General features: G+C 35.9%; 1 protein-coding gene across 4 annotated transcripts in view; it reads right to left on the minus strand.

The window, feature by feature from the left end:
* Positions 1-9765: 9765 nt before the first annotated feature.
* Positions 9766-25497, minus strand: part of WDR72 (WD repeat domain 72) — a 124980-nt gene continuing 109248 nt past the window's right edge. For 2 of the 4 annotated variants that reach the window (XM_013105575.5, XM_027467212.3), the window contains exons 17-18: positions 19312-19410; positions 9766-13437 (exon numbers count right to left, since the gene is read on the minus strand). In XM_013105575.5, the coding sequence (XP_012961029.2) occupies positions 13382-13437; positions 19312-19410 (155 nt within the window). In that variant the 3' untranslated portion in view covers positions 9766-13381. The remainder of the gene's footprint in view (positions 13438-19311; positions 19411-25497) is intronic. The other 2 variants (XM_021276676.4, XM_027467211.3) reach the window with 2 other exon arrangements.

A 25497-nucleotide genomic window follows, 5' to 3' on the forward strand; every position in this document is an offset into this window, starting at 1 on the left:
ACCTTAAAAACCATCCAGTTCTAAATCCCCTGCCACGAGCAGGATTGCCACACACTAGACCAGGTTGCGCAGGGCACCATCCAACCCAGCCCTGAACACCAACAGGGATAGGGCAATGTGATGTTTTAATATAAATTTACAACATTATATTTTAATGCATTTTAACTCCTACTAAACGATTTAATTTAGCATCTCTGATAGCAGATATTTTACACATATAGTGCAGAAAACCAACATTCATGATAAGCACGTACCTTTTTGTCTCTCTGGCAGTGAAACATTTTGGATTTGTGTGCAAGACAAACTCCAATAAAGTATTCGCACTGTGCTTTCTTAAGATACTGCTCAGAATATCTCATGGTGGATTCAGGGATATTACCATTACTTTAGGCTTCACTCTACAGTTCATCTCTATTTTAAAAGCACATTGAAGCTTCCTGAGAGAAAAAAATAATTACATTTAAGTACTTAGTATGATGTTTCCCTCGCTTTTACAGGAATGAATGGTTGATAGCATGTAACTCTTATATACTATTTACATCCATACTTACACAGATCCCACCACTATAGTATTCAACTGACACAAAGTTTATCGGACTCACAAAATTCCTATGGAGCTGGAAAATGTTATATTTTCCACAATTTATGGGGAACAGAAACTGAAAGAGAAATCCTTCCAAATTTCAGTTCAGATCAACAGCATGTCTTTAGAAACTGTTCTTATGCTTGGGTTACAATTAAAGATACTTGCTACGGTATATTACAATCACTTCAGTTTTCCCCTTTTATTTCTATATATCTACGAAGTAAAAGGTGTAACTTAACATGCTTAACGTGCTCATCTGTTATTTACATAGTAATTTCAAGAAAAAAAATCTATCAAGTTATGCAGTATTTTATCAAATGCAGTACTTATATTTTGTCTACATTGATGTACAGAATGAGAAAGTATATGAATTATTTTACCTGCATTTTTTCTAGTAAAGAAATACATCAGTAACTTCTTTTGAAACAAAACTGTTGATTCCCTTCCTTGTCTGTAATTGTGGAAGAGCAGAGACCATCACGCTCTTAGTAGTAAAATAGATCTATTTAGCCCTGTAGAGCTGACAAGTACAATGTTTCCCCAGACCTAAAAGAAAAGGAACTTACTGACTCCCATACTGCCGAATAACAGCCAAGACCATAGAGAAGGTGAAATATAAGATAAAATATTAACTCTGCAGTGGATTGAACCCATATGGGACCTTGACTTTTTAAAGTGACACATTACAGACATAAACCTATGTTGGAGGGATCATATCTGTATCAACTGGAGGAGCTAAGCTCTCCAAAACTCTGCAGGGTTCACACCTTCTGCCTTGGCTTGCTCCCAACCTTCTATGAGATGAAAATTTAATAGAAAACTCTAGTAAGAACATGTACTTTGAGGTCCATAATTTAATTAATATGTGTAGAGCACTTTCAAGATGACTCATACTGCATCCTACGTTTCTCTTGAAGAAGATACTATCCACTTTTGTACTGGCTTTTATCACATCCAGGAATGCACAGCTACTACACTTATACTCTCTTTATATACCCTTGGTACATATGTATATCTATATGTAATAGCAAATGAATTGGGCCTAGGACTGTTTTCTGGCAAGAAAGCCAACTGGTGGGAAAGACCTGAAAGAAATGTTGAGTGCAAAATACTTTTAATTTCCAGAAGAGCATGGACATCTTTAAACACTTCCTAGCAGGTATGGTCATTGAAAGTGTGTTAGTTCTTGCAGGTAAAGAACTTGGAGACTGTCCCATTAATTTATCAATACAGATAGATGAGAACCCATTCCTGAGAATGATCCCTTACTCTAATTTACCAGTGCAGATACAGCATCCATTTCTAGTCACTTTACTGTGAGGGCACAGGCATAACCACTCTTACACATAGATAAATATAGTACTAAGACAGTAAAAAAGAATGCAAGTACTTCATGAAGCAAAACAGAGTAGTACTTAATCTCGTGAAGGTAGTCTCAAAGAGATCAAAGTTATCAGAGAAGCCCAGGCTTAGATTAGTGATGCCCATTTTTTCCTATAAAATTTTAAGCATTCTGTTTTCATTATGACTGACTATCTAAGGAAAACTTCAGGCACCCATGTTTACTACTGTGATTTCATTAGTAGAACTGCATTCATTAGTAGTATTTTATTTAATAGTCTTTGTTGGTAATAGGCGAGATAAGCAAGGTCAAACATGTCATTGTACTTGGCGCTGGTGGTCCCACCATAGGCCCAGTGTTCCAAGAAGAACAGGAATAGAAAAGGAGTGTGTGTGTGCTGGGAGGAAAGCCTGTGAGGCAGAGGGAATGAAGCAGCTGCTGTTTTTGCTCTACATTCCAAATCAAAGCTTTAACCACTGGCTGCTGCTGAGGATCCTATGATAGCTTTCACAAGAATAGTTCAATGCATTTCACTTAGTTGCCACTTCTTACAAAAACACTGTTGTGCAATGCTGTTTGTGTGGAATGGAAGTAGAATTTCACCATGGAGATAGCTACATTTCAGTGGTGGGTGAAGTGATCCCAGCAGACTTTGTAAAGCACTTTGGGATTCTTACAGATGAAAGGTGCTATACAAATGTCAGGTATTGTTATACACCACTTAGGAGAAATGTTTCCATTTATTCTCCTGGATTTACTGTTGAACATTTAGAGATAATCGTCATTGCTGATAATACCAGTAAGAATAGCATTCTGAAGGCTGCAGGCTGTGTAGATTTTTCTGTATTCTGCTTGTCTGTAACAGGAGGTTGCATACTGATAAGGAATTTTTTGACAATGCAATTATGGAGAGCTAGCAATTTTTCATATTATGTGGTCAAGATGCAACTGTCAGAGTTATTTACATGGCTGCATCATTTAGAGCCCAGGATTTTTGCAAGGATTCAGCAAAAAGGTAAGCTGCTTTCATGATAGTATTCAAAACAGTATAGTACAACAGCATCTTTTATTAGGGCCATTTGTTTTACTGTATTACCACCCTATATTTGTCTACGTTCTACTCATTCATTTTATTAATAGATGCTATTCAAATGCATGAGAGATATTTCTAGCAATGCTCACTCAAGCAGTAGTTATAATTTGCTAGAGAGATTTCACTATTTATCCTAAGTACCTATGTTTTTTCTTTTTTCACTATAGTTAGCATAACAGAATTCAGAACATAGTCCACTATCAACTTTCATAAGAATGTAAAAGGCAGACTATTTTGCCAGGCAGATTAGTAATTTCAAGTTTGTGTTCTCTGTTATATTTCTTATTGCTCCTATCTATGCTTTAACAAATCAAATGGTCCTTATAATGGTCCTAGAAAATGATCCTACCCCAGCAACTCTCTCAACTGTGTGATACCTGAATATAAAGCCTCTTAACACTGTCTTCCTCATCTCCTTCCCAAGTCTCTCCTTCAAGTTGGGTTACGTCCTTAACCTACTGGCTCTATTCCTGCTTTATTATCTTCCCTTGAATATTAGGAAGAGGCAGAAGCCAACCTGTGTTAAACCACTGGTTGCTGCTGACCAACTGATGCCCCTAAGCCCTTTTGGAGGCAACTTTGGCTGAGTAAAACCTGGTGGAGGACATGGTCCAGGACTGAATACTGGATAAGAAAAACATGTCATCTGCTGTGAGGACTCGTTTTGTCAGAACCTTGGCAAAATTTTTATGTGCAAGGGAGCTGAATCCATCTCTAAGGAACTCATGCAAGCATCCCTCCTATTCCCAGTATCTTTTAGTGCAGAAGCTGTAAAAGCAGTAAAACGTACAGAACTGCTTCCTCCCCTCTCTGCTAGCCAGCAAAAGCACTCTTCTGACTAATCCAGAAAGACCAGCCACAGGGAAAGGGACTAAACATTTAGGAAAACTTAATGTTGCTGAGATTCATTTTATAGTCCCATCTCCCTTCCAAGAATCCCAAGTGTGAGCTCAGTGTAGTGGGGGACTGTGCCCAATACATGCAGGATTGTGGTTATGGCTATATGAATCCTATGCAAATTCCAGAAATACTTTATTCCTACCATATTGACATCTACATCTACCTTCAGCAGCTCTGTTCAGAATTACCATAAAAGATCAGAGTGCAGCTTGAAGGTCAGTGTGACCATAATTTGGCCATACTAGAATATTTACTCTTGCTAATAGACTTCTTTTTAGTTTTCCTTATTGCTGCTTTTACTCTGCTCTTACCCTATGGGAGTTTAACTACTGGGTGTCATGGGAGAAAGAAAAAACTCAAAATTATGTGAAGAGTGTGATAGATTTGTCACACACACAAGGAAGAAAAAAATGCACAAACAGCAGAAACACTGAATGACTTTCTACAGATTTAGGTATGGTAAAAAGGAGGAGTAACATGAGATGCTATGGGCTTTGTGGGCTAAGCAAAAAGTTCGTATCAATAATATCTGCTTAAAAAAGTTAAGTAACAGAGAAAATAATTTTTAGTGAGAAACCAGTAAAGAATTCATGGAGTTAGTCAGGGATATGACTTAAGACATGAGGAAAGGACTTTTTGAAATCTCTTACAAAATAAATTTTAAAGATAAAGGTTTACCCCAACAGTATACTAAATTTTCCTCATGCACAGACTTAGTACAGTAGAAACCAAATAATGAAATATCTTTCAAATATCAATACTTCTTGAGTGACATAATATTCTTAAGTATTTAGTTGAATAAGCAAGTAAATTTAACAAGACACATGTTCATCATATGATAGATGATGGATCCACCTGACTCTTCCCAGAGACTTCTTAATGGAAACCACCAAAGAACCTCTGTAATTTAATCACTAGCCACTGCAATTGGCTGACTGTCTGTTAATTGCTCAAATGATTCCCAAACTGTCAGACCAAAAGACCACCCAATGATTCATTGGCTGTCACTCCATTTAATGAAAGCAACAAATATAAGAAACAGTGGCTAGAATGAATCTTCCCTTATGGTGTCATGTCTGATATGTTTCTCAGTATCCCAGCCATTAAATTGTTCAACTTCTTCAGAAGTTTGAAATAAATCTTACTGTTGGGAAAAAAAAAAAAAAAAGTTCCTAAAAGCATTTATCCTCCAAGGTGATTCTGCAAAAATATCCCTAAGGAAAGACATATTTGATATTTATCAGAGTTGCTATATCATTATTACTCAGTTAGTTTTGCTTATTCCTAAAAAGCCTAAAAAGTTTGGGTAGGTATAATGAAAATTTATCAGCTTTTTCCTGTGTAATTTTTGTTGTGTGTTTTGCTGACAGAATGCAGTGATCACCCACATGCACAAATACAAAAAAAAACTCTGATGTAGGGCCTTGTCATTATTTCTATTCCATAGACAAAGTAAAAAGATACAGAAATATATTTTAAGCTTCCAAGAGCTTAAAAAAAATGTTCTTTATAGGTTGTGCACAATCATAATATAAGCTCTGCAATTTGAATGCAAATGCATTTTTTGTTGCAAGGCACAGAACACTACCATAACTACACTGAATGCACTACGAGTATGACGGAAAGATGAAAAGATATTTTCATTACTCAAGCATCATTTTGAATGTATTCAAGAAAAAAAACAAAAAAACAAAACAAAAACCAACACCAAAAACAACCACAAACACACAAAATAAAACACCACACACGTAGAGCTGGTGGACCTTAAAGCAGCTTTCTGGCAAATATATATGTATGCTCACAGGAAAAAAATCTGTAACATTCATTTCATGAGTGATACACAGTGGAGAGTAAAAACTCCTAAATCTCCATAACATACCTGTTACATACTTAAAACATGTTCATTCTAGGCACGTATTTGTCTGGAAGAGCTTTAACAGTGGGAGAGGTTTCCCATTAGCCCTGTCCCACGCAGCAGATGTAACGTCATACTCAGTGACATGCAGGAGACATGGAAAGCTATGGTGCAGGTGTCCTATTGCTGCTCCTTCTTCGCTATAATTAATTCTTCTTCTAATGACATCACAAATTTTAAAAGCGACAAATTCATACTTTCCCCTTGTTAGTCCTTTACCTGAAGCACCAGGTAAGCAGCAGGAATGCCATCATTCCAGGATATGTATCATGACATCTGAAATAGCTTTTTGGTTGTAGTCCCATTATGTTTTAGGAGCCTGTTTGGGGACACATCATCCATCGAGTGCAGCCTGAAGCTATAATAGACTCTTCAGTGTGGAATTCTGTCCTCTGGAGAACAGCTGCCTGACTACAAATGGCTGGGTGATCTACTGGGTCAAGGTTTTCTGCTTCACACTGTATAACAAGGGAGGGATATGGCCTCCTGTTTCCCTGCCAGCTTCTGCACAAGGCTAGAACAGACCAGTCAAAATCTGCAGCAGTGACAGTTCTGCATGGGTGAGGCACCACAATCTGCCCACTTTCACATTTACATTCTCTGATTCTGTGCTCAATATGGATTAAGATACACCAAATGCATCCCCATTTTAACAGATAGGGCCTGATTTGAATTGCCAGAAGGAGACCAGGCTGCTAGAGGTAATATTTGAAATTACCTGTAGCAGAAAACAGAGGTAGCTACTCAAAAGAGGACTGTGCTGTCCAAAATGGTCGTAGTAGGCGATGGTTTCATTTTAGTGCTACTCTTGTTATTTTTTCTTCTCTTTTGTAGTGTCAGCAAGGGTCAGGAACAGCATACGTACAGAACAAAATAGTGTATCCTACTCTGAAAAGCATATAGCCTAATTTTGTTCCCTGTACTAACTGTCACTTATGCCATTGGTAGCCCAGAACCTATGAAATGAGAAATGCTGCCCACTGAGTACTTAGTCTCCCTGCTAATGCAGCTGCTACTGGTTAGGAAACTTTGGGAGTTAGTGCTTATCTACTACTGCATATTACAGGTTACCGAAACACTACCTTTTGCCTCCAGCATTTGACAAGTGTTTCCTAGCTCAAGGAGATAACATCATAGGTTTTTGTTTGTTTGTTTGTTTAATTTTTATTTTATTTTTTTTGTTATTGTTGTTTTTTGTGGTAGTTTTTCCTCTATGGCCCTGTCAACGAATACGTCCAGTCACATGTCTAAAACCTGCTTTTATCTCCCGGGGCCTGAAGATGATCCCACAAAGCTTCCCTGAGGTTTCAACTGATGCTGCAAAGAGACTGAGGCTTTAAGACAGCTTTGATTCTGGCTCTCAGTTTTGTTGCTTCTCTTCTAAAACCTTGCTCTACTTAGGCAAAGCAAATGTTAGAGTGCAGACAATTTCATACAACTAAAGAAATCTGGACCCTCAGAATGTATCTTTTCAGGATAAATCATGATATTTTTATAAAATACTATGATTAGCAGAGCCCACAGCACAAAATCCTACACCGCGCATTCCGTTACCTTTCTCTGCTCTTTCTCTTTGTATCATCGACAAGGGTGCTCACAGTCAACAGCTTTCCTGCCCAAGCAGCCACTAGCTGTTTCTCATTCTGCAGGGAAATATGTATGGGGATTATTCAAGTAAATCTTAACATTTTCAGACCTTCAGAAACAGCATATGTGTCCTGAAGCCTAAAAAGGTAGAAAAAATACTAGCAATTTAATTTAGAGAAAGAAAATAAATCATAATGTACAAAGAACAAATAGTGACATCTATATTCATACAGGCAGATATAACACCCCTTTAAAAACTGATATTATGATGTTGCAGCCTTCTTTAAATATATGTGCAACTAATGTCATATCCATCTTAAAAATAATCATGTTTTTAGTTCATTTATGGCAATAATATTCTTGAACATGGAGTTATGGAATAAGCTCCAGAAAAAGCTGGTGTGAGTTTCAAGTCTTGAGTGCTGCTGCCATCTACATGGCAGGAAGACTATAAACTATAACAAACAACAAAAACATATTTGTTGCATTTTACTGGGCAGATCTTAAGTCTGTTTGCCAGTGTGATTACAGAAAAAAAAAAAAAGTTATGAAGCTGAACACAATTTTTTATTGCCTTATGATTCTGTGTGGGAAATTCATAATAATTTAGAGTACAATTTCCCCAGATCCCTTTAAACAAGGAATTTGCAAATTATTTGGATGAAATCTGAGAATAGATAAGAAAAATTATTTTACTAGTGTTTAATATTTCTAACATTTTTCTGCTGAGTATTAAGCTTTCAAATGCTAAATACAAAGTAAAAAAATCTTGGTTTCTGTAAAAATGGAGGGAGAAATGTACTTAATTACACTACATATATTACTTTGGTGATGCTATTTTTCATGGCTATCTTATTGAGAGTATTGCCAGAGGAAGAAAAACAGTTCTTAATTCTAAGTTTGTGAGACACTTAATGAAAATTCAGGCTGCATAACTGTCCTCTTCAGCCTTCTTCAGCTACTCTTTCTAGAAATACATGAAAGAAAATGACAAGTGCAGCTAAATTGGAATTGTGTAACAATTTCATCATGTGCACAGTCCACCCTAAAAAAATCTTGGCAGATGTCGAAGCTTCCTTATGTTTAATATTGCTTAGTAACTTTCACTGCTTCACCTTGGCATTTATATTTGTACTTACCTGTCATACCATGTACAGGACTCTCATATTCTTCAGAATATGGGGAACGTAAAGTTTATGTGAGCATCAACTATGTCCTGCAGCACAGCTCCTGAATGCACTTTAGACTTTCCAGCAGGTGTCATTAAAGAAACAAACTTCCCATGGTCCCCAATAAGACAATCCTGGGTGATCATGTGATTTTATTTATTTATTTATTTATTGTGTTGCATCCAAGATTGGTATTACTTCTAAAATAATATTGCTCAAGTATCACGTTGGGGATCTATGACTTCAAATTGTAAATCAAATCTAGCTCAGTCTCTAGTAATAATTCTAAGAGTTTTGCCTAGCAGCTCACACTGGCTATTCTGTGAAGAAGGAAAAAGGGGAAGACCAGCCCTTTAAATTCCTTTGAATCCTTTTCTCTTGCAAGAAGCTTGACCTGCAAAATTCAACAGAAATATACATTAAGAGGAGCAGGACTTTGTCTTCACAGAACCCGCATCAGGAGTGTGCATGCTTGTTAACTATTCAGAATTGGCAGTGACTTTGAGATTTGTGTTCCAGCCCACTTGCCCAGTCTGCCTTCAGAGAACATGTTCTTTCAAAAGGAGAAGAAACCTGGAGAGAAATGATGCTGTTTATTATACCTTGTCCCATTCTTTTCAGAATTTTCAGCAATTTTAGGCCAGTCAGATTAGCAAAATCGTTTCCCTTGCTAGATTCCTGGTTCTATTTAGGGCTTGTAGCCCTGTTGCATTGTGGTCTTGTTAAAGTCTCTCTTTTTCTCTCTCTGAATCGCAGTGTTCTCTGATGGAAAGCCAAGTCTCATATATATATTTCAAATTCTATGCCAATTTACCTTCAGATAAGCTGACTGGGAAAGAGTGTTTTTTAACAAAATTAAAAAAAATAGAACCCAGAAATGGAAGCTATGTAAAGAGCATGAGATTTCAAAATACAGTGGCTTGTATTTGGAGCCATAGATGAACAGTCTAATATTCAGGGAAGTTTCCAGGCATGGATCTCTGTCAGTGATCATTTAAAAAGTATGAATCATTTGGAAAATTCAAAATCCCTCAAATCAAAGACATGTCAATGAGTTTTGACTTGGGCTTGTACTAAAGAATCAGAAATGTGTCGTGTCCCATGTCCATTCCCCCCCTCCCTTTTTTTTTTTGATAATATAAAGAATTGTGAGCAAAAATGTATAAATGCCTATAGGATTTGAAAGCTAGAAATCCAAAGATCTATTTTCAAGAAAGACCCTTTCATAATGCATCCTAAAGCTCCAATTTTGTGCTGAGATAATGCTAATATAATTGTGGGTTGCCCCTTACTTACATGGTATTGGTATATCACCCATCTTCTTAGCCTGGGCTGCTTGTTACTTCTCTGCTTGCACTGAGACCGGTGTTTTTGTTGACATGGCCTGGTCATATGAGCACTAGTGCAAACATAAGTAAGGAGACATGAAAGCATATGGCTGGAATGGGGAGAAACTGCCCTGTTTAGTGGAAGGATGTCCCAATACTGCTTACAATATGAAATGACAACTTGAGTTATAAGGTTTAAGAGACCCCATGATTTCTGGAGGAAGAAGAAAAAAAAGGACCTTTCTCCCTAAGAAATACAGCCATTTAAGACTTTTTAATTCCATATCTAAAACTTAGACAAGTACTCTAAAACATTAGTCTATGACTCCTTTTGTCAGGATTCCTTCAGTTTAACACAATAGAAAAATATATTCATAATTACATTGCAACTTCATTGTAACATCAATCTCCATAAACATGAACAGAATGGTACATCATAGTGCATTAGTACAGAACCTTTTCATCTTTTCAATCATCATTTTGATACAAAAACATTGTTCTAAGCAAGTTCATCTTGAGCATATAGTATATTTTTGGTTATTTGAAAGACCTCCAGACCACACTGGAAAAATATTCATTCTACATAATTAAAAAAGTTCCTGCCTTACTGTGATGACTTACCAACTGATAGGCAGCTAAGCACCACCACACCACTCTCTCACTCCCCCTTCTCAGAAGGAAAGTGGGAGAAAATATGATGAAAGTAGAGACAAGTTTGTGGGTTGAGATAAGGAGCAGTTTAATGAAAGGAAAAAAATGCAAAGGCCACATGGAAGCAAAAGGAGAAAATTTATTCTATACTTCCCATCAGTAAGCAATGTTCAGCTGGTTCTTGGAAAGCAGGTCCCCTGTACACTCAGAAACTCAGGGCTTGGGAACACTTTCATAATGAGAATTCCACCTTTCTCTTTCTTCCACCCCGGATTTTATTGCTAAATATTACATTATATGGCATGGAATACCCCTTTAGGTCAGCTGTCCTGGCTGTGCTCCTCCACACCTCTTGCCCACCCCAACCTACTGGCCTTTTGGGGCGGGGAGTTGGAGTCACAGCTTCGATGCTGTGCCAGCACTGCTCAGAAATAGGCAGCAATATCAATGTTGTTCTAGCTAGGAGTGCAGAGCAGAGCACTATATAGGCTGCTGTGGGGAAAGTTAAATCCATCCCAGCCAGACCTAGAACACATACCTTACTGATACTGTAATTATAATTAGCAGAAAGCACACATAAGCATGTGCCAAACACCAATCATCACTGCACAAATCATTCCAAAGGGCTGTCTGTATTGGCAGTCTGCTGACGTGCACTGCTTTGTGGAATTAAAGACAAGCAATCAAATATTGTGTTGCACAAATGTAATTGCTACCACAGCGATACTGGGTGTTATGGACAATGCCAATTCCTTGAGCTATGAAACCACATTGAACACTCAGTTTTTAAAATATCTAGCAGAAATTGTTTTAAGATTTCCTACTCTTGCACTAAGAACAGAGTTGGCCCAAGTGAACTGATACAAAGTAGTAATGTTTGTAGTGAAGGAAAATGGACGTTTCAATGCCAATGGAAGAGTACTGCAGCAAAATAGAGGTGAGTGTTGACAAGGATGTGTGGCAAAACAGATAGCAAATCCATGCCTTATAGTCCATTTGGTTTACTGTCTGCAAGGTACATGTATTGTTACTAAGTTCCTGTAGTTGTAGTTTTAATTTTATTTTTACCTTCTTGATGTTTTAATCTCTAATTTAATCATAAATTTAAGAAGAGGATACATGTCAGCTGAAGGCACGTTCTGCTTTCAGCTGTGCAGAACTTGTGTTATGCAAGTATAAATAAGTCTGTGAAATTACTCCAGATATCCAGCATGCTAAGTGAAAGAATGAAGCCATTCCACTCAACATCTAGATTGTTTAGTCATGGTAATTCATACACAAGACTGTATAAACAAAAGATACGGTTTACATGGGAAAATGACTTCTAAGAATAAAGAAAGCTATTCCTGAAAAATACCAAATGTGGAAAACACATTGACTAATCTGTGAAAGATGTAATTTTCTGCAAGGCATGTAAAAAGAACATTAAATAACTTTATTTTTTCCTGGGCTGCAGCCCATGTCAATGACATATACTTTAGCTGAATGCTAAATGCTGAATATACTAAAGCTGAATGCTTGCTTTAGCTGAAAGACTACTCCCATAATGCCCTTCAACTCAACATTTCTGAAGACCTCATACACTATAGCTTAGAGATACAGAGTCATGGGATATAAAAAAGAAAACAAACAACAAAAGAATTCTTGTCTGTTTCACATTTAACCAAATTCATGTCATAGTATGGCAACAAGAACCTGGTTTTGTCACTCCTGCAGCCACATTTCCCCACAGGTAGGAGAGATTCATTGCCAGAGAATCTTTTCACACCAAAGAAATCTTCATTTTCCTCGTTAAGGCAGATTTTGGCTAACATTGCAGTTAGGAAGGATAGTATCAGGTGATGGCTTCCACCATAAGATACAGATCCAGAACACATCCACAAAGTCCCTTTGACTTCATTAGCGCTCCTACAATTGGTAATACAGAAAGTTTACCACTCTGTGTGGCTGTTCTTTGTCAAGCCAGCATAAATTTCTCAGAACTTTAGGAGATAGACTAATACTGAGTCTAATCAACTGCACGTATTTTCCAAACCTATTTTTTTTTTTTTTAATAAGGACAAAAATGTTTGAATGTTTTTCCCCAAGAGCACAAATACAATTCAACAAAGTGCATCATTTGAGAATAGGACACAGATGGGCTTCTCCATATTCATACTGGCACTACATTTCTTCAGATGACACTGCTGGCAGTATTTATAAAAGGAAAATTGACATGCTAGAAAAGACCAGATTTAAAATCAATTACCCATGCTGTCCTGTGCACGCAAAAATTTTACTTTATTGTTTCTAGATATTCCACAATTAATTCAAACTGTATATTTTTCCTTTAAATCATAGAAAATTCTTGATTTTTTTTCAAATCTGTTTGTTTTTTGTTCAGTGTTAAAATGTTAATGGTAATAACAGTCAGAGCCAAGGAGAGAGAAAAAAATGAATTAGCTTGTTTAAATTAGTTGTATGCAAAAGAATATTAAAAGGCAAGAGTTTTATGGTCAATCAATGTTGTAAGATACAGAGTCACTACTTAAACTACTGAAAAATATCTTATAATAAGGACTTGATATTTTCTGTTAGAACTATTGAAATTAAATTGAATAAACATAAATCTATAAACAATGAAAGTGTGAATTGAAGTCAATAAATTAGCAAAAAGTGGCAGATCTTATGAAAGATATTTCTTCTGAAAATTAATTATTAAAGGTATAAGATAATAGCTACAGCAAGCTGTTCCATGTCCACGCCACGTATGTCCTATTTATTGGCTGCTCTTTGGGATCTTCTCATTCTTTCAGCTAAGTAGGGTTTTTCTAACACACCTTACAGGAGCACACCTTAGATATCCATGGATGTGCCTTCATATCATCTGGAAAAGAAAGAAATGTATTAATTTGGTTTAATGACTGTACAGTTTGAAGTAGTAAGCAAAATTTTTTTAAATTAAGTTATTTGACAATCTTTTGTTAGAGTAATAATTTATAACTTTTGTAATGGAAATAAAACTTTCAGCATCAACACACTAGGGTTAAAAAAAGAGCACAAATATACCTCTAGAAAACTGTTCTGTTCTGTTTGCATCACAATTGCTATATTACAAGAGGCAATGTGGAACCAAAATAGCTTAAGAAAATTTATAGCCTTCCCCAGAATTTTTGCTGAACAGTCCTACTCTCCTTTTTTTTTTTCTTCTTTTTCTTCTTTTCTTCTTACTGTTTTCTCTCTCTCTCTCTCTTTTTTTTTTTTTTTTTTTTTTTAACATCTTTTAACGGAACACTTTTTAGTGGATCAGCTGGAAGATAATTTCTGATAAAGTTAGTAAATTATTTATGTTTCCTCTGACAATACTATTTTCAAGTTTTATATATATTCTTTCCAAAGAAAATATTCTATAATAGCCGTAAACAGCTATTATATCAGCTATATGTATATATAACAGCTATATATATATTATATATCACAGAACTGATAGGAAGCTATATTAACAAGTCATTATAGTTTAACTCTGTCACAGTTAATTGGAATTCTACAGAAAAGCAATCTCAATCATCAATTTTTAGTTTCATGATTTTTTCCCATTTAATATATGACAACATTTACCACCTGAATTTAAAATAATGCTTCTATTAGAAACACTGTTTAAATAGACATGGCACACTTTATGAATACATGAGCACAGAGAAAGAAGCACACACTATTTTTTCCCAATATAATAACTATCTTCTCAGTTTATGATATTATCATCTCTCTGCATATGTCATAGATGTCCCCTGAGGTAGTCTTCTGTTTTTACACTTTGATTTACCATGTATAACCAAACAAAATCAACCAATCAAACAAAAAATGAATCATAATACTTGCAACCCTGAATGCTGACAGGATGTGACATTGCATCTACTGCAGTGAAATTCTTATGGACTTTAATTTCTGGACTTAGACCTAGCCACTAATATTTTATACACAGTTGATGAGTACTATGGGCTATCAGTGCCTGTGAACAGCCTCCAGCACTCCAGTTCACATCTACTGCTAACTACTATTGATGATGATGCAAATACAAAAAAATAAAATCATGCTTTTCTAGGGTGCTGCACACACTTGTCAATCTACTGAATACCTCCTGCCAGCGTACTGAACAATATAGATAAAGATGACATAGTGCTGATGTAAAGAACGTAGTCTTCAGTTGATGGAAGGAACTTGGAGCTAGTAACAATATTCAAGAAAGTAATTATAACTTGGTTGATAACAAGATAATCACAATTGTAGCGATGAATATTTAAGCACACTGTGGCTAATAGGAATCTATTCTTCTTGATACATCTCCATATTCTCATTTCTATTTGCTGCAATTCCTTTTCTAACAGATGGTACTTTAGGAGCAGTCAGAGACCTTTCTCATCTCTGTGACAAGATCTACCTAGGACATGCCACTGTGTTAGCCTGTGAAAACTGCTTGTATTTTCACTATTAAGTGTTATACAACCAGAATTCCATTATGTCCTGAATGAAGAAGGAAAAATATAGTATGTACAATGTTTTTGCAATGAAGGCATGGGAGGATCATGAGCTGCAGAAGGGGCCAGTTGACTCAGCCAGACTTCCTGGCTACCGAAGGCCATAAATATATAGATTTCTCACTATTTACATGGTTTTCATGTAAGAGATGGAAAACCCATTTATAATTTCAATCTACAGCTTTCGGTTGTTTTTTGTTTCTTTGCTTGATTTTGAGCTGTTCAGGGTCAATTTCCCTGTATTACCTAGCAAAATAATAAACTACTGCCTAGTCTGGTGCAAAATCTGCATTGGAGGAAATAAGAAGCAAGGGATATCTGTGCCTACATTGTTGCTCCTATCTCCAGCTCCAATCTATTCATTTTTCTCATAAGAGCTATGCTTGCAGAAGCCTCCTTAGTGGGACTGCAGCCCATATGGAAGCTAAGACATCTCCAGCTGTGTCAAGCCATGCTGCATTCCTCTCAAATTTTAACCGACAAAATTCTGAGCATTTTCAATTCCCTTAAAATTTATCTTAAGCAACTCCCTTTGAATAGGATGATCTGCCTTTAGGAGTGTGAATTTTCCACCATTGTTTATGCAGGAAAACTTGGGTGAGTAGCTCAGACCTAGAACTCTAACTTGGACACCTAAGTTTGGCCAGTTTCTCAATTTCTCTAAATGTGGAAAATTTGACTGATAAAATGGAAAACTGTGCTGAGAATATTTATACTGAAGAAGCATTCTAATTGATACCGAACTCTTTATGGGGGGTTGGTATGATTAAAAGTTAAGTTCTACAAAAGGCTGTTGCAATTCTTATCTGATTATTATGTTCAAGGCAAGAGCAGAGGCAAGTTTGAAAAGCCAAGGCTTTGCATATCAAACAGAAGTAGTCCTCAGCATGTGGGGAAAATGGCAGTGATAAACCTACTATTAGGCATCTGGGAGAGAAACCCTGTATCTCCGCTGTGTGTGGGCTAAAATAGACATGAACCACTATCACGGATAATGGCAGCTTGTAGGCACATGAAGGGAGAAACTAAAATCTATTTCGCTTAGACAAGAAACTGCAGTCTGATATTTACCTGTGTCTATCACAAGTGAAAAGTGTTTGCTGTGAATTATCCAAGAGAAAAGTGCAGGTTGAAGGGTTTCATTTCCCATCTAAGAGTAGTTCGGATCACACATTGAATATAAGAAATCACAGGTAAATCTCAGACTGGGGTCTTGGGTAGTCAGATAGATTCCTGCCATCAGAGTATATATGTTTTTCCATGACTGCTGGAAGCCTACATCTGGAGCAGTGAGATAACGTGCAGACATGTAGAAAGTGTGAAAGCAAAATTAGCCAAGTATGCTTTATGTGATTTTAGAAAACTAAGATCACTTTGAAAATAATTCTCAGTCTAATGTCAAGGTTAGATACTGTACCTTTCAGCATCAGAAAACACAGTACACAGATGTGTCTGTTAATGGCTGCTCTATGCATCTAAACCCTTACTGATTCTGGTAGAAGTTGTCATAAACAATCCTTTCTTGAAATAGTTGGAATTTCTTACAGGTATATTGTCATACTTTCACCTTTTCCCCATCAGAAGAGATAAATAAAGTCAACATATTTCTTAATGTCACTTTTGTGCATATATCAACATATGGTAAGCAAACTGCAACAGATTCTGCAAAAAACACATACCTACAACTCTTATATAAAAACAAATTTGTAAGTTTGCTGAGACTTTGAATATGTGAGAGAGTGCTTCTAAAGTCCCAGGATTCATCAAATCAAATTCTGACCTCCCAGGCACTCTCAAATTCCAAGATCCATTCTGAAGTTAAAGGATCTGAGAAACACTACAGATAATCATACCCAAGTGAATGTCGTATTATTGTTTCAATGTTTGCTTCTTAAAGTAAGTAGTAAGTTTTAAGAAAATGTATTCTGTTACCAAATCTTTCCTTTCAAACAAGCACTTCTGTCAGAAGTGTCTTAATTTCTTATCACAGAATTTCATCCGCACAAGGAGCAATAAATAATTCATGTTCCTAGCTCTTTGTTGTGTGTCCCTGAACTGCACAGAGCTGGAAGGCTGACAGCTGTGTCAGGACAAGCACCAAAGATCTGACATGACAAGTGACTAACAAGTTTCTTTCAGTCTATAGTGAAAGAAGACAATGGCATATAGTGCAAAAACGAAATCCTGAAACAAAATGAAACTGTTTCTTTCTCTTTACCTAAGTGTTTGCTATGAGCTTATTTCTGACCCATAACCTCTGGTCATTTTATAGTACTGCCCAACCCCCTTTACTCCTCACATTCGCCTGGCCATTTACGCCTGTCCACGGATCAATATGAGCAATTCTTGGAGAAATACGATGTCTCCATGACAACCAAGCCACAAATTCTCAGTGGAAAGCAGTGAGACCAGTAGTGAAATCTCCTGAGGTTTTCAGACCTAGAAGACAAGATGTCTTAAAATGCAGGAATGGACAGAAACAAAAGCTAGAGTAATTCATTGTTTATTACCAGTTTAATGATGTCAGATGGACTGAATGGAACTCAGTTTTTAAGTTTATATGCTTTATCAACATGTATTTTTGCTAGTCAATATTCACCTCCTGACAGTTTTTTATTCTTTCCATATAGACATGCAGAAGGCAGAATTGGATATTCAAGTTTCCATCCAAACGCGTGCATTTTGCCCCACAGAATAATTTAAATCAAGATTAAAATTAAAGCTATCTTAAGGGCACATTAATTCTCACCTCAGTGCTTTAGTACCACTTTGTTTAAATTCTTTCTCACTTCCAAACAGATCAGAACTTGGATGGCCAATTTTTGTGCATACTCATTGTAGAAGAGACTACAGATATTTTCTGAAGGAGGTGCCATGTGCCACAGATAGTTTGATGTAGCCGTGATAAGAAATTAAACTGGTCTCCTTTTCAAGTAGCTTACCTATTTCTTTCTAAATCTCATGCTGCCTTCTGCTGTACAGCAGTGAGTCCAAGACAATGTGGCTTTAAAGTGAATATGGATTTACAATTCATTGGTTTCAATTATTCTAACGTATACTGGTGTTCACTTCTGTGGAAAAGATGAAAAGGGAATGTAGTTCAAATCAGGTATATGACAGCAGTTGAACTCCCAAGGAATCTTGGAGGAGTGGAGTGCACTGAAATATAATCCCCCAGACAGGGGTCCTTTCTGGGTTCTGAGATGACTTAGGGGACCTGACATGGATTTCAGACTGCACCCTTTGACTGAAAATTAAATCTCAGCAGTGTTCCTTGGGGAAGGATCAGGGGACTGTTGGCAGCTGCCCCCTGTCAGCACAGGCTGCAAGATTTGGAAATCTCTTAACTAAGCTGACAGGCCGCAGAGACGATGAATCAAAAATATGATACACGGATCAGCACACAAAGATGCAAGAGGGTACACAGACACCAGATAAAGCAGGAAAGGAAAATACCACGTGAAGAAAGATGTTTAACTCTTTCACTAATGAGTGCTACATCCAGGTTACATATATGTTGTATGTGGGTCAAACTCACAGCTTGTTTGAAAGATCTTAATATTCAGTCACACAGAACGTTTTTAATCATCTGTGACTGGATACATTTGATATTTAATTGTTTCCCTTTGGGAATCATTTAATAAATTTCTTAGATATCCCATAACTAGAAAGATAATGAAACTACATGAAGATAAATCTTTTAGTCACCAAAAATAATGCACTTTATGGATGTTCCTCTATTTAGCTGAATCAATGTTAAGAGTCATTAAAATGAAATCATGATTGTGAACTGATTTAGAGAAAAGAATCAAGCTACTCAACACTACCAATTTGCTTTCCTCCAGAGATACAATGTTTGAATGTCCACTGCTACATTCAACTGCAGTATATACAGTGCTTCTAAGTTTTCATAATCTCATGCTACCTTCAAAGGGTCAGACATCATACATATATTAACTAAGCAGTATAGTCCAAAACTAATTATAATGAACTGGTAGTGTCAGCTTTCTTTTTGGTCATAAAGCCTTTATCCTTTCTAAGACCTGAATTGTTGATGAAAGAGGAAAGGATAACAGCTCCATACTGTGACCCCTGGAGGTGACCATTAATTTGACATTGCAGCTGCTAAAAAGGAAACAGCATTACAATGTGCCTTTTTCACAGACCTAAAAGCTGCATCAGATTTATCACTTGATACTTGGTGACTGTCTTTAAATAGTTCTCACCTGGACTCTCAGACTCTTCCAAGACACATCTGTCAGGCACATCCTCCACATCTTGGAAGTTTGCTGAGTTTGAGCTCTTGTCATGCTTCAGTGCACTAACTGGAGCAATAAAGAATAAAAACGGGGGAGAGAGAAATGTAATATATCCAGAAACAAAGACTTCCTGATCTTCTGCAGATCATTCAATGCTGAAAATATAAATTATAAACTCAAATGATAGATTTAAATAAAACCAAAACTCAAAGTACATATATGCAACCATAACGCATTTGAAAAGTCTATAGACAAGAATTCATCTGGGGAGAAGTTTGAGGCATTGGCTTAAATTTGATCTCTTTGAAGTAAAGAAAAAACAACAAGATTTTTTTTCTTATATAAGCCAAAAATAATAAATTAATTTAGTAGTCATAATAAGTGCTTTTCTGTTTCAATAAAGAACCCAGTAAACAACATAAAAGACCAATTAGCTGGTTTTGCAATTACTGGAGTCATTCACCAGGAGAGAAATTACATCCATTTTAAGATTAAAACATGTTGAATATAACAAGCTTGAATGTGTAATAAAATCAGTTATAATTATAATATATATGTTTATAACTACATAATATATATAGCTATAATAGCATGCAGAAGAAAATAGACTCAATTGCAGTTTAGATATGGTAAAATTTGATTTCTTTTACTTAATCGCTAAAAACATTTTAATTTTAGAGTACAAAAACATTTTCATGGAAATAATTATTTGTCTGTATATGACTTTTTAATTCTCTTGGTTTTCAAAAAAAATCCACGAGTTTTGCTGAAAAGAATAGAGGTTTTTATCTTGACAATGTTAATTTCTCTCTCCTGCTCAATATCTTCATATGGAACCAAAAATGCATTAAAGAAGAACAAAGACTAGATCTCAAATTTTCAGTCCCATTAAAACTCTGATTAATTAAAAGCTGATCTCATTTCTTAAATAAATGGTGCTGACTTATTTTTTCCCTAATATCTACAAAACTAAGAAAAGTTCCAGGCTTCCAGTCCATGTGGGTTGGGATCACAATGGCTATAAACAATTCCTGCACAGATTTATCCTGTTTTTAAAACAAGTACCATTTAAAGAAAGAATTATTCCGTTTTAACTTTTGATGGATTTGTTTTTTACCGGACCCATTTAAATTTGCCAAAATTATGAGTGAATTAACAAGGCATCAGGGCATTATTAAGGCAGGAAGACCTCAAAATACACATATTCCACTTTGACATTCTTCACTTTCCATCAGCTTGCAGCTATTGATCCCAGGTCACCAAAAGTTTCCATCATTCTTGACTCCTACACCTACACAGGATCTGCTTGAAGCAATCATGCTTCAGCACAATTGTGGAGTTAGACCCTTGAAAATACAACATTAAAACAGAACAAAATAGTAAAATCTTTGATACTAACACTGCATATTTCAACTGAAAAAAAATAGAGTTTCCTGAAAACATCTGCTGCAGATGGCAACCAAGCAAAAGCAGTCTTTAAATTTCTAACCATACAGCTAGTGAATGTGTAACAACAGTCAACTTATCCACATAAAGAGGCGTTTTAGTTCATACCTCTACCATTGAAGTGTTGACAAAATAATCTGCATGAGGTGCATTGACAGTGAAGAACAACTTACAGTAAATAAAATATGTTCTTGTTCATTCAAGAAAATGCTACAACATGTGCAGGAAGAAATGTTTTCATAGATGTCTGTGGTTTTGTCTGATTTTTACAATATTTAAATAATTTTCAAATTTATATGAAGGCCAGGTTTCCCACTTCAAAAAGACAAACTGGAAACCACAAGTGTGTGTATTGTATTTATTTATTTGCTCTGTGACAGATTTATTAGAACATTCTTTCTAAAACAGTTCTTCCTATTAAGCACCGAGCTCTGCTGTGCTGAGTGATAGATAGAGCCATTACAGCTGTATGAATTTAGAAGTCAGAACTCCTCTGAAGTAGAGCAATAGGAAAATTTCCAACAGAGAATACTATGATAAAAGGGAGAAAACAAAACATACAGCTATGCCTCTGGAGAGGATGAGAAAAATCACAATAGCTATCTTCTCTAAACAACATAATGGTCACCAAAAATTCAGAGTTAGACTTTCAAAATGAATGGACCTGAAGTTCCTGACTTGAGGATAAGTTGTGAGGTATATTTTTATCCAGTAAGTAACTCTTAGTGGCCATCCTTTTCAAACTGTCACTGTTTTTCTTGGGTCTAGTTACTAAAAGCTATGTAATATTAGTTTAATTAAGGTGATTCCAATGGAAGAAGAACGCTTACTTGAAGTCTAATTTAAAATGTGGTGTGATATTGAGGCAAAATTCACACCTCTGAAAAAGATCTTTGGGGCACCTATGGGGGAAGGACCAAACAGTATAAACTCATTATCATATGTAACATATGCAATGCATTTTCCCTTCTGTTCAGCCCTTTCTGTCAAATCAAATACAAAGAGGACAATATGTAGCTGGGGTACTGGGCACACAATCCTTTAGCCATTTCCTCAACTGGACTTGAAAATCTTGCCTCTCAGATGAAATACATGCAGAATGTGAACTATTTTTGACACAAAGTGTGTCCAAAAACATAGCGGAGTGAGGGCTCTGAATCAGGCCAGGACCAAACATGCAAAAGAGACGTATTAGAGGGTTTTGTTAGGACACAGATTTAAGGACAGAATCACAAAATCAGAAAGTAAGGAGAGAGAAGGTTTGAAAGAGATGATGAAGAGCTCTGATTTAGTTGTTTATTCTGCAGTGATGACAAACATTAGTGGAACCACCAGATCTGATTCTCTTCATTATCACATATCTGTTTGAGTTCTGATAATGAAGAGAAGACAGCTATAAGGAGGTCCATACACAGATGGCATACATCAGAAAGAAAGTGTGAATTGAACAAGAAAGAAATCAAATGAGAGTCTAGCAGATCCCTGGACAAAACAGAAGAATCTCCATGTGATACGCTAAAGTAAATATTGCAGAGATAAGGGGAGATTCTTCAGAAGATGGAGTCAGAGGAGCCCAAGTAAGACAAAATTGATTTAAAAAAGGGTCATGGGTAGAGCTCATACCATCTGACTAATGATGGAAAACAACGATGAAACGCTGTCATCAATAGTTGATTGGGAAAGAGCCGTTACCAACAGATTTGAGGAAGTGGAATGTACAGATGGGAAGGGTTTTCACATCAATGGAGAAGCAGATCTCTAGATAACTAAAGTAAAAAGCTGCTGGAGAATGATGTTCAGCCAGCAAGGGTGAGGTCAGCAAGTGAATGTTTCAGAAAACCAGGATAAGGTCACTGGTGCAAGTGAGGGATGAGTATCTTAGCTTTGTCACTTACCTCTAAATACACTTATCCCCCTAGATAATACAGGCAAATAAACTTCACAATACCCTAGTTTGTGAAGTTATATAATAGTGCATGCAGTGAGAAAAGAAAGAGACCTAGGCAAAGGTCTTCACATCTTTTTTTTTTTTTTTAAACACACAATAAGTGTGTTACATGCTCTATTTGAAGAGGAAGGTTCCTTAAAAATATCACAAAAGACAGAAGAACAAAGGGAATTGAAAAGTTAAAAATAAGACAAGAACAGTCTGGCCCAAATAAAGAGTGAAAGTTTAAAAATGGCATTATGTAATCATGGAAAGAAATCAAAAAATTGTAAAACTGAAACCTACTTTACTGTATTCTCAGCTACAGGAATGTGATTTTATGTTCAAATATCAATAGGGGAAATATTGTTTTGAATTGATTATACCTAGGTTATTGATGGAATTTCAGAACTGATGTAACCGTAAATGGTATGATCATTACTTATTCTGAGGATATTCCATCTTATTCTGGACTTAAATGGACCTTAACATTATGTTTGTTTCCATTTGAAAGCTAATTTATGTAGCTGAAGTGATGTAAATTTCTGGAGTTCAAATAAACCCCAAATCTATGTGTCAGAGAAAAAAGTTAGGAAACAAAAATTTCTGACATAACCCCAATGATATTTTCTTTATCCATGTTTTCTTAAAACATAGATAGTAGAAATTACCCTTGTTAGCATGGAAGTAAGGTAAAAAAAGGACAGATTTCATAGATGCAAAAGACCTTGAACTTCATATATATAAATGACGTAAATCTTCATTGTACAGAATCAATCTTGAGGACTGTGGTAATTTTTCTGATATATCTTAATAAGCTCTTCAGAGTCGTTTACTGAATTTGATTCTCTTATATTAAAAAATTAAAAAAGAAAGAAAAAGACAATCATGCAAGATAAGTATGGAATTTAGAATAGTAAATGAATGTTATCAGATCAGAGTATGCAATGAAACATTTATGTAAATAGTTTCCAAATATTTCAAGTTCCAAAAAAATAAAAACAAATTATTTACAAAGAGATCACAAACTCATTTTTTGAATTGATTATAATTGATCACAATTGATTATAATTGATCACAAACTCATTTGTGATCTGCCTGTGAAAGAACAGTCTTCATGTAAAAGAGCTGTTAAATGATAAGCTGTTCTTTGTGAATATGTACTAATCACTGATTACAGCAACAGCTAATCACTATCTTATTTCTAAATGTTTTGTTTGAACTCTGAAAAGCCTTGTTCCATGCTGGAAAGAAACATCAGACACTAAAGTTTAAATAACCTGTTCTGCATACCGATTTTCACAGGGCATAATGCAGGTGAATCAACCAATTCACATTTTTTGATAATATGCCTTTTTTATTCATAAGGTGGATTAATAAATTAAACACAGTGTGTCTGCAGAGAAAACAATAACATATTTGTCATTCAATATGTGACATTTCAAAACAAGCTGATGGGCCAACAAAAATTATTTTTCATTCAAAAACATTAGGTAAGATTGGCTATAGGTTATACATGTAGTTATGGTCCAATGCAGAACATAAACCAACCTGAATTTAAGTAAAACTGCAGGAAAAAAAAGTATGTAAAAGAAAAACTTGGTAATTTTTCATTTCTATAGATTCATCTGCTCTTCAATGGGATTCATTGGGTCTACCATAACCATAATACACCAAAGAAGCAAGATTGACAACTTGGAAATAAATGTTTTGAATACTATTTTTAAAAGGACGTTTCACAGATATCATAAAAAGAGTAAGAATACCTTCACGTACTGAGAAAACATCATCTACTGCACTTGTCTACCTCAGTGTTTAAAAGTAAATGCCAAGGGAAGAGTGGAAGAATGCAACACCCATACAGTAAAACCACCAGAAACTCCTCCTAAATTACATTTTGACACTCGGTTAGTTCCAGAAACAGATTCTTTTTGTTAGTTTGTTTGCTTTGTTTGATATTTAATAACTCTCAGTATATTGTTCTTCCATAAACTTTCCCACTCTTCCCCTAAGTGTGTAGCATTTTCAGACCCCATATCCTAACTTGCCTTAACATATAAGGCTCTGTGGTTTTATGATTTTTATGGTTTTATAGGGATGCATCTTCTTTCATTTGTTTGTGTGTGTCCCTATTAGCTTAACATGAAACTCCCCAGCTCTGTGGAAGAAGGTATATGGAAGACTCCTGCACACTACACTCTCTGTGGTGTTCATGGTGTTCAACCAGTCTTTTGTTGTATCCTTTTTCAAATTTTAACTTTTTTTTTTTTTCCCAAGTTGAGAATTACTATGCTACTTAGCATTAAATTTATTTTATTTTATTTTATTTTATTTTGCCATGTATTTTGATTTTCACTAGTACAAAAATGCATAAAGTATTCATGAAATGGCAGGTGAAGTATTATCAGCACTTGCCACAATCAACTGGAAACAGGACAAGGCGATAATGAAGTACCACCAGCCCATATGGAGCACTCACCCTTCCACTGCAGTGATAGCACTCACCACTGAGCAGTGTGCCAGTAGGCAGATAGGCTGGGGATGTGCCCTTGATATTACCAATACTGAGTACAGCACACAGATTACTTCGCACGTTTTACAGGTGATGCTCCTGTTTACAGAATCTGCTACAGTGTTTGCCTTTGTTGCCACAGTTTCCACCCCATCCTGTCTTTCCCCAGAAGATTAATCCTACTCAGTCTAGATCCTTGCTCTTGCCCTTATTGAATTGAACCCTGTTGGTTTTGTTTGTTTGTTTGTTTTCCCAAACCATTTCTTAG

This window comes from Anas platyrhynchos, chromosome 11, assembly GCF_047663525.1.
Source record: "Anas platyrhynchos isolate ZD024472 breed Pekin duck chromosome 11, IASCAAS_PekinDuck_T2T, whole genome shotgun sequence".
Classification (NCBI taxonomy): Eukaryota; Metazoa; Chordata; class Aves; order Anseriformes; family Anatidae; genus Anas; species Anas platyrhynchos.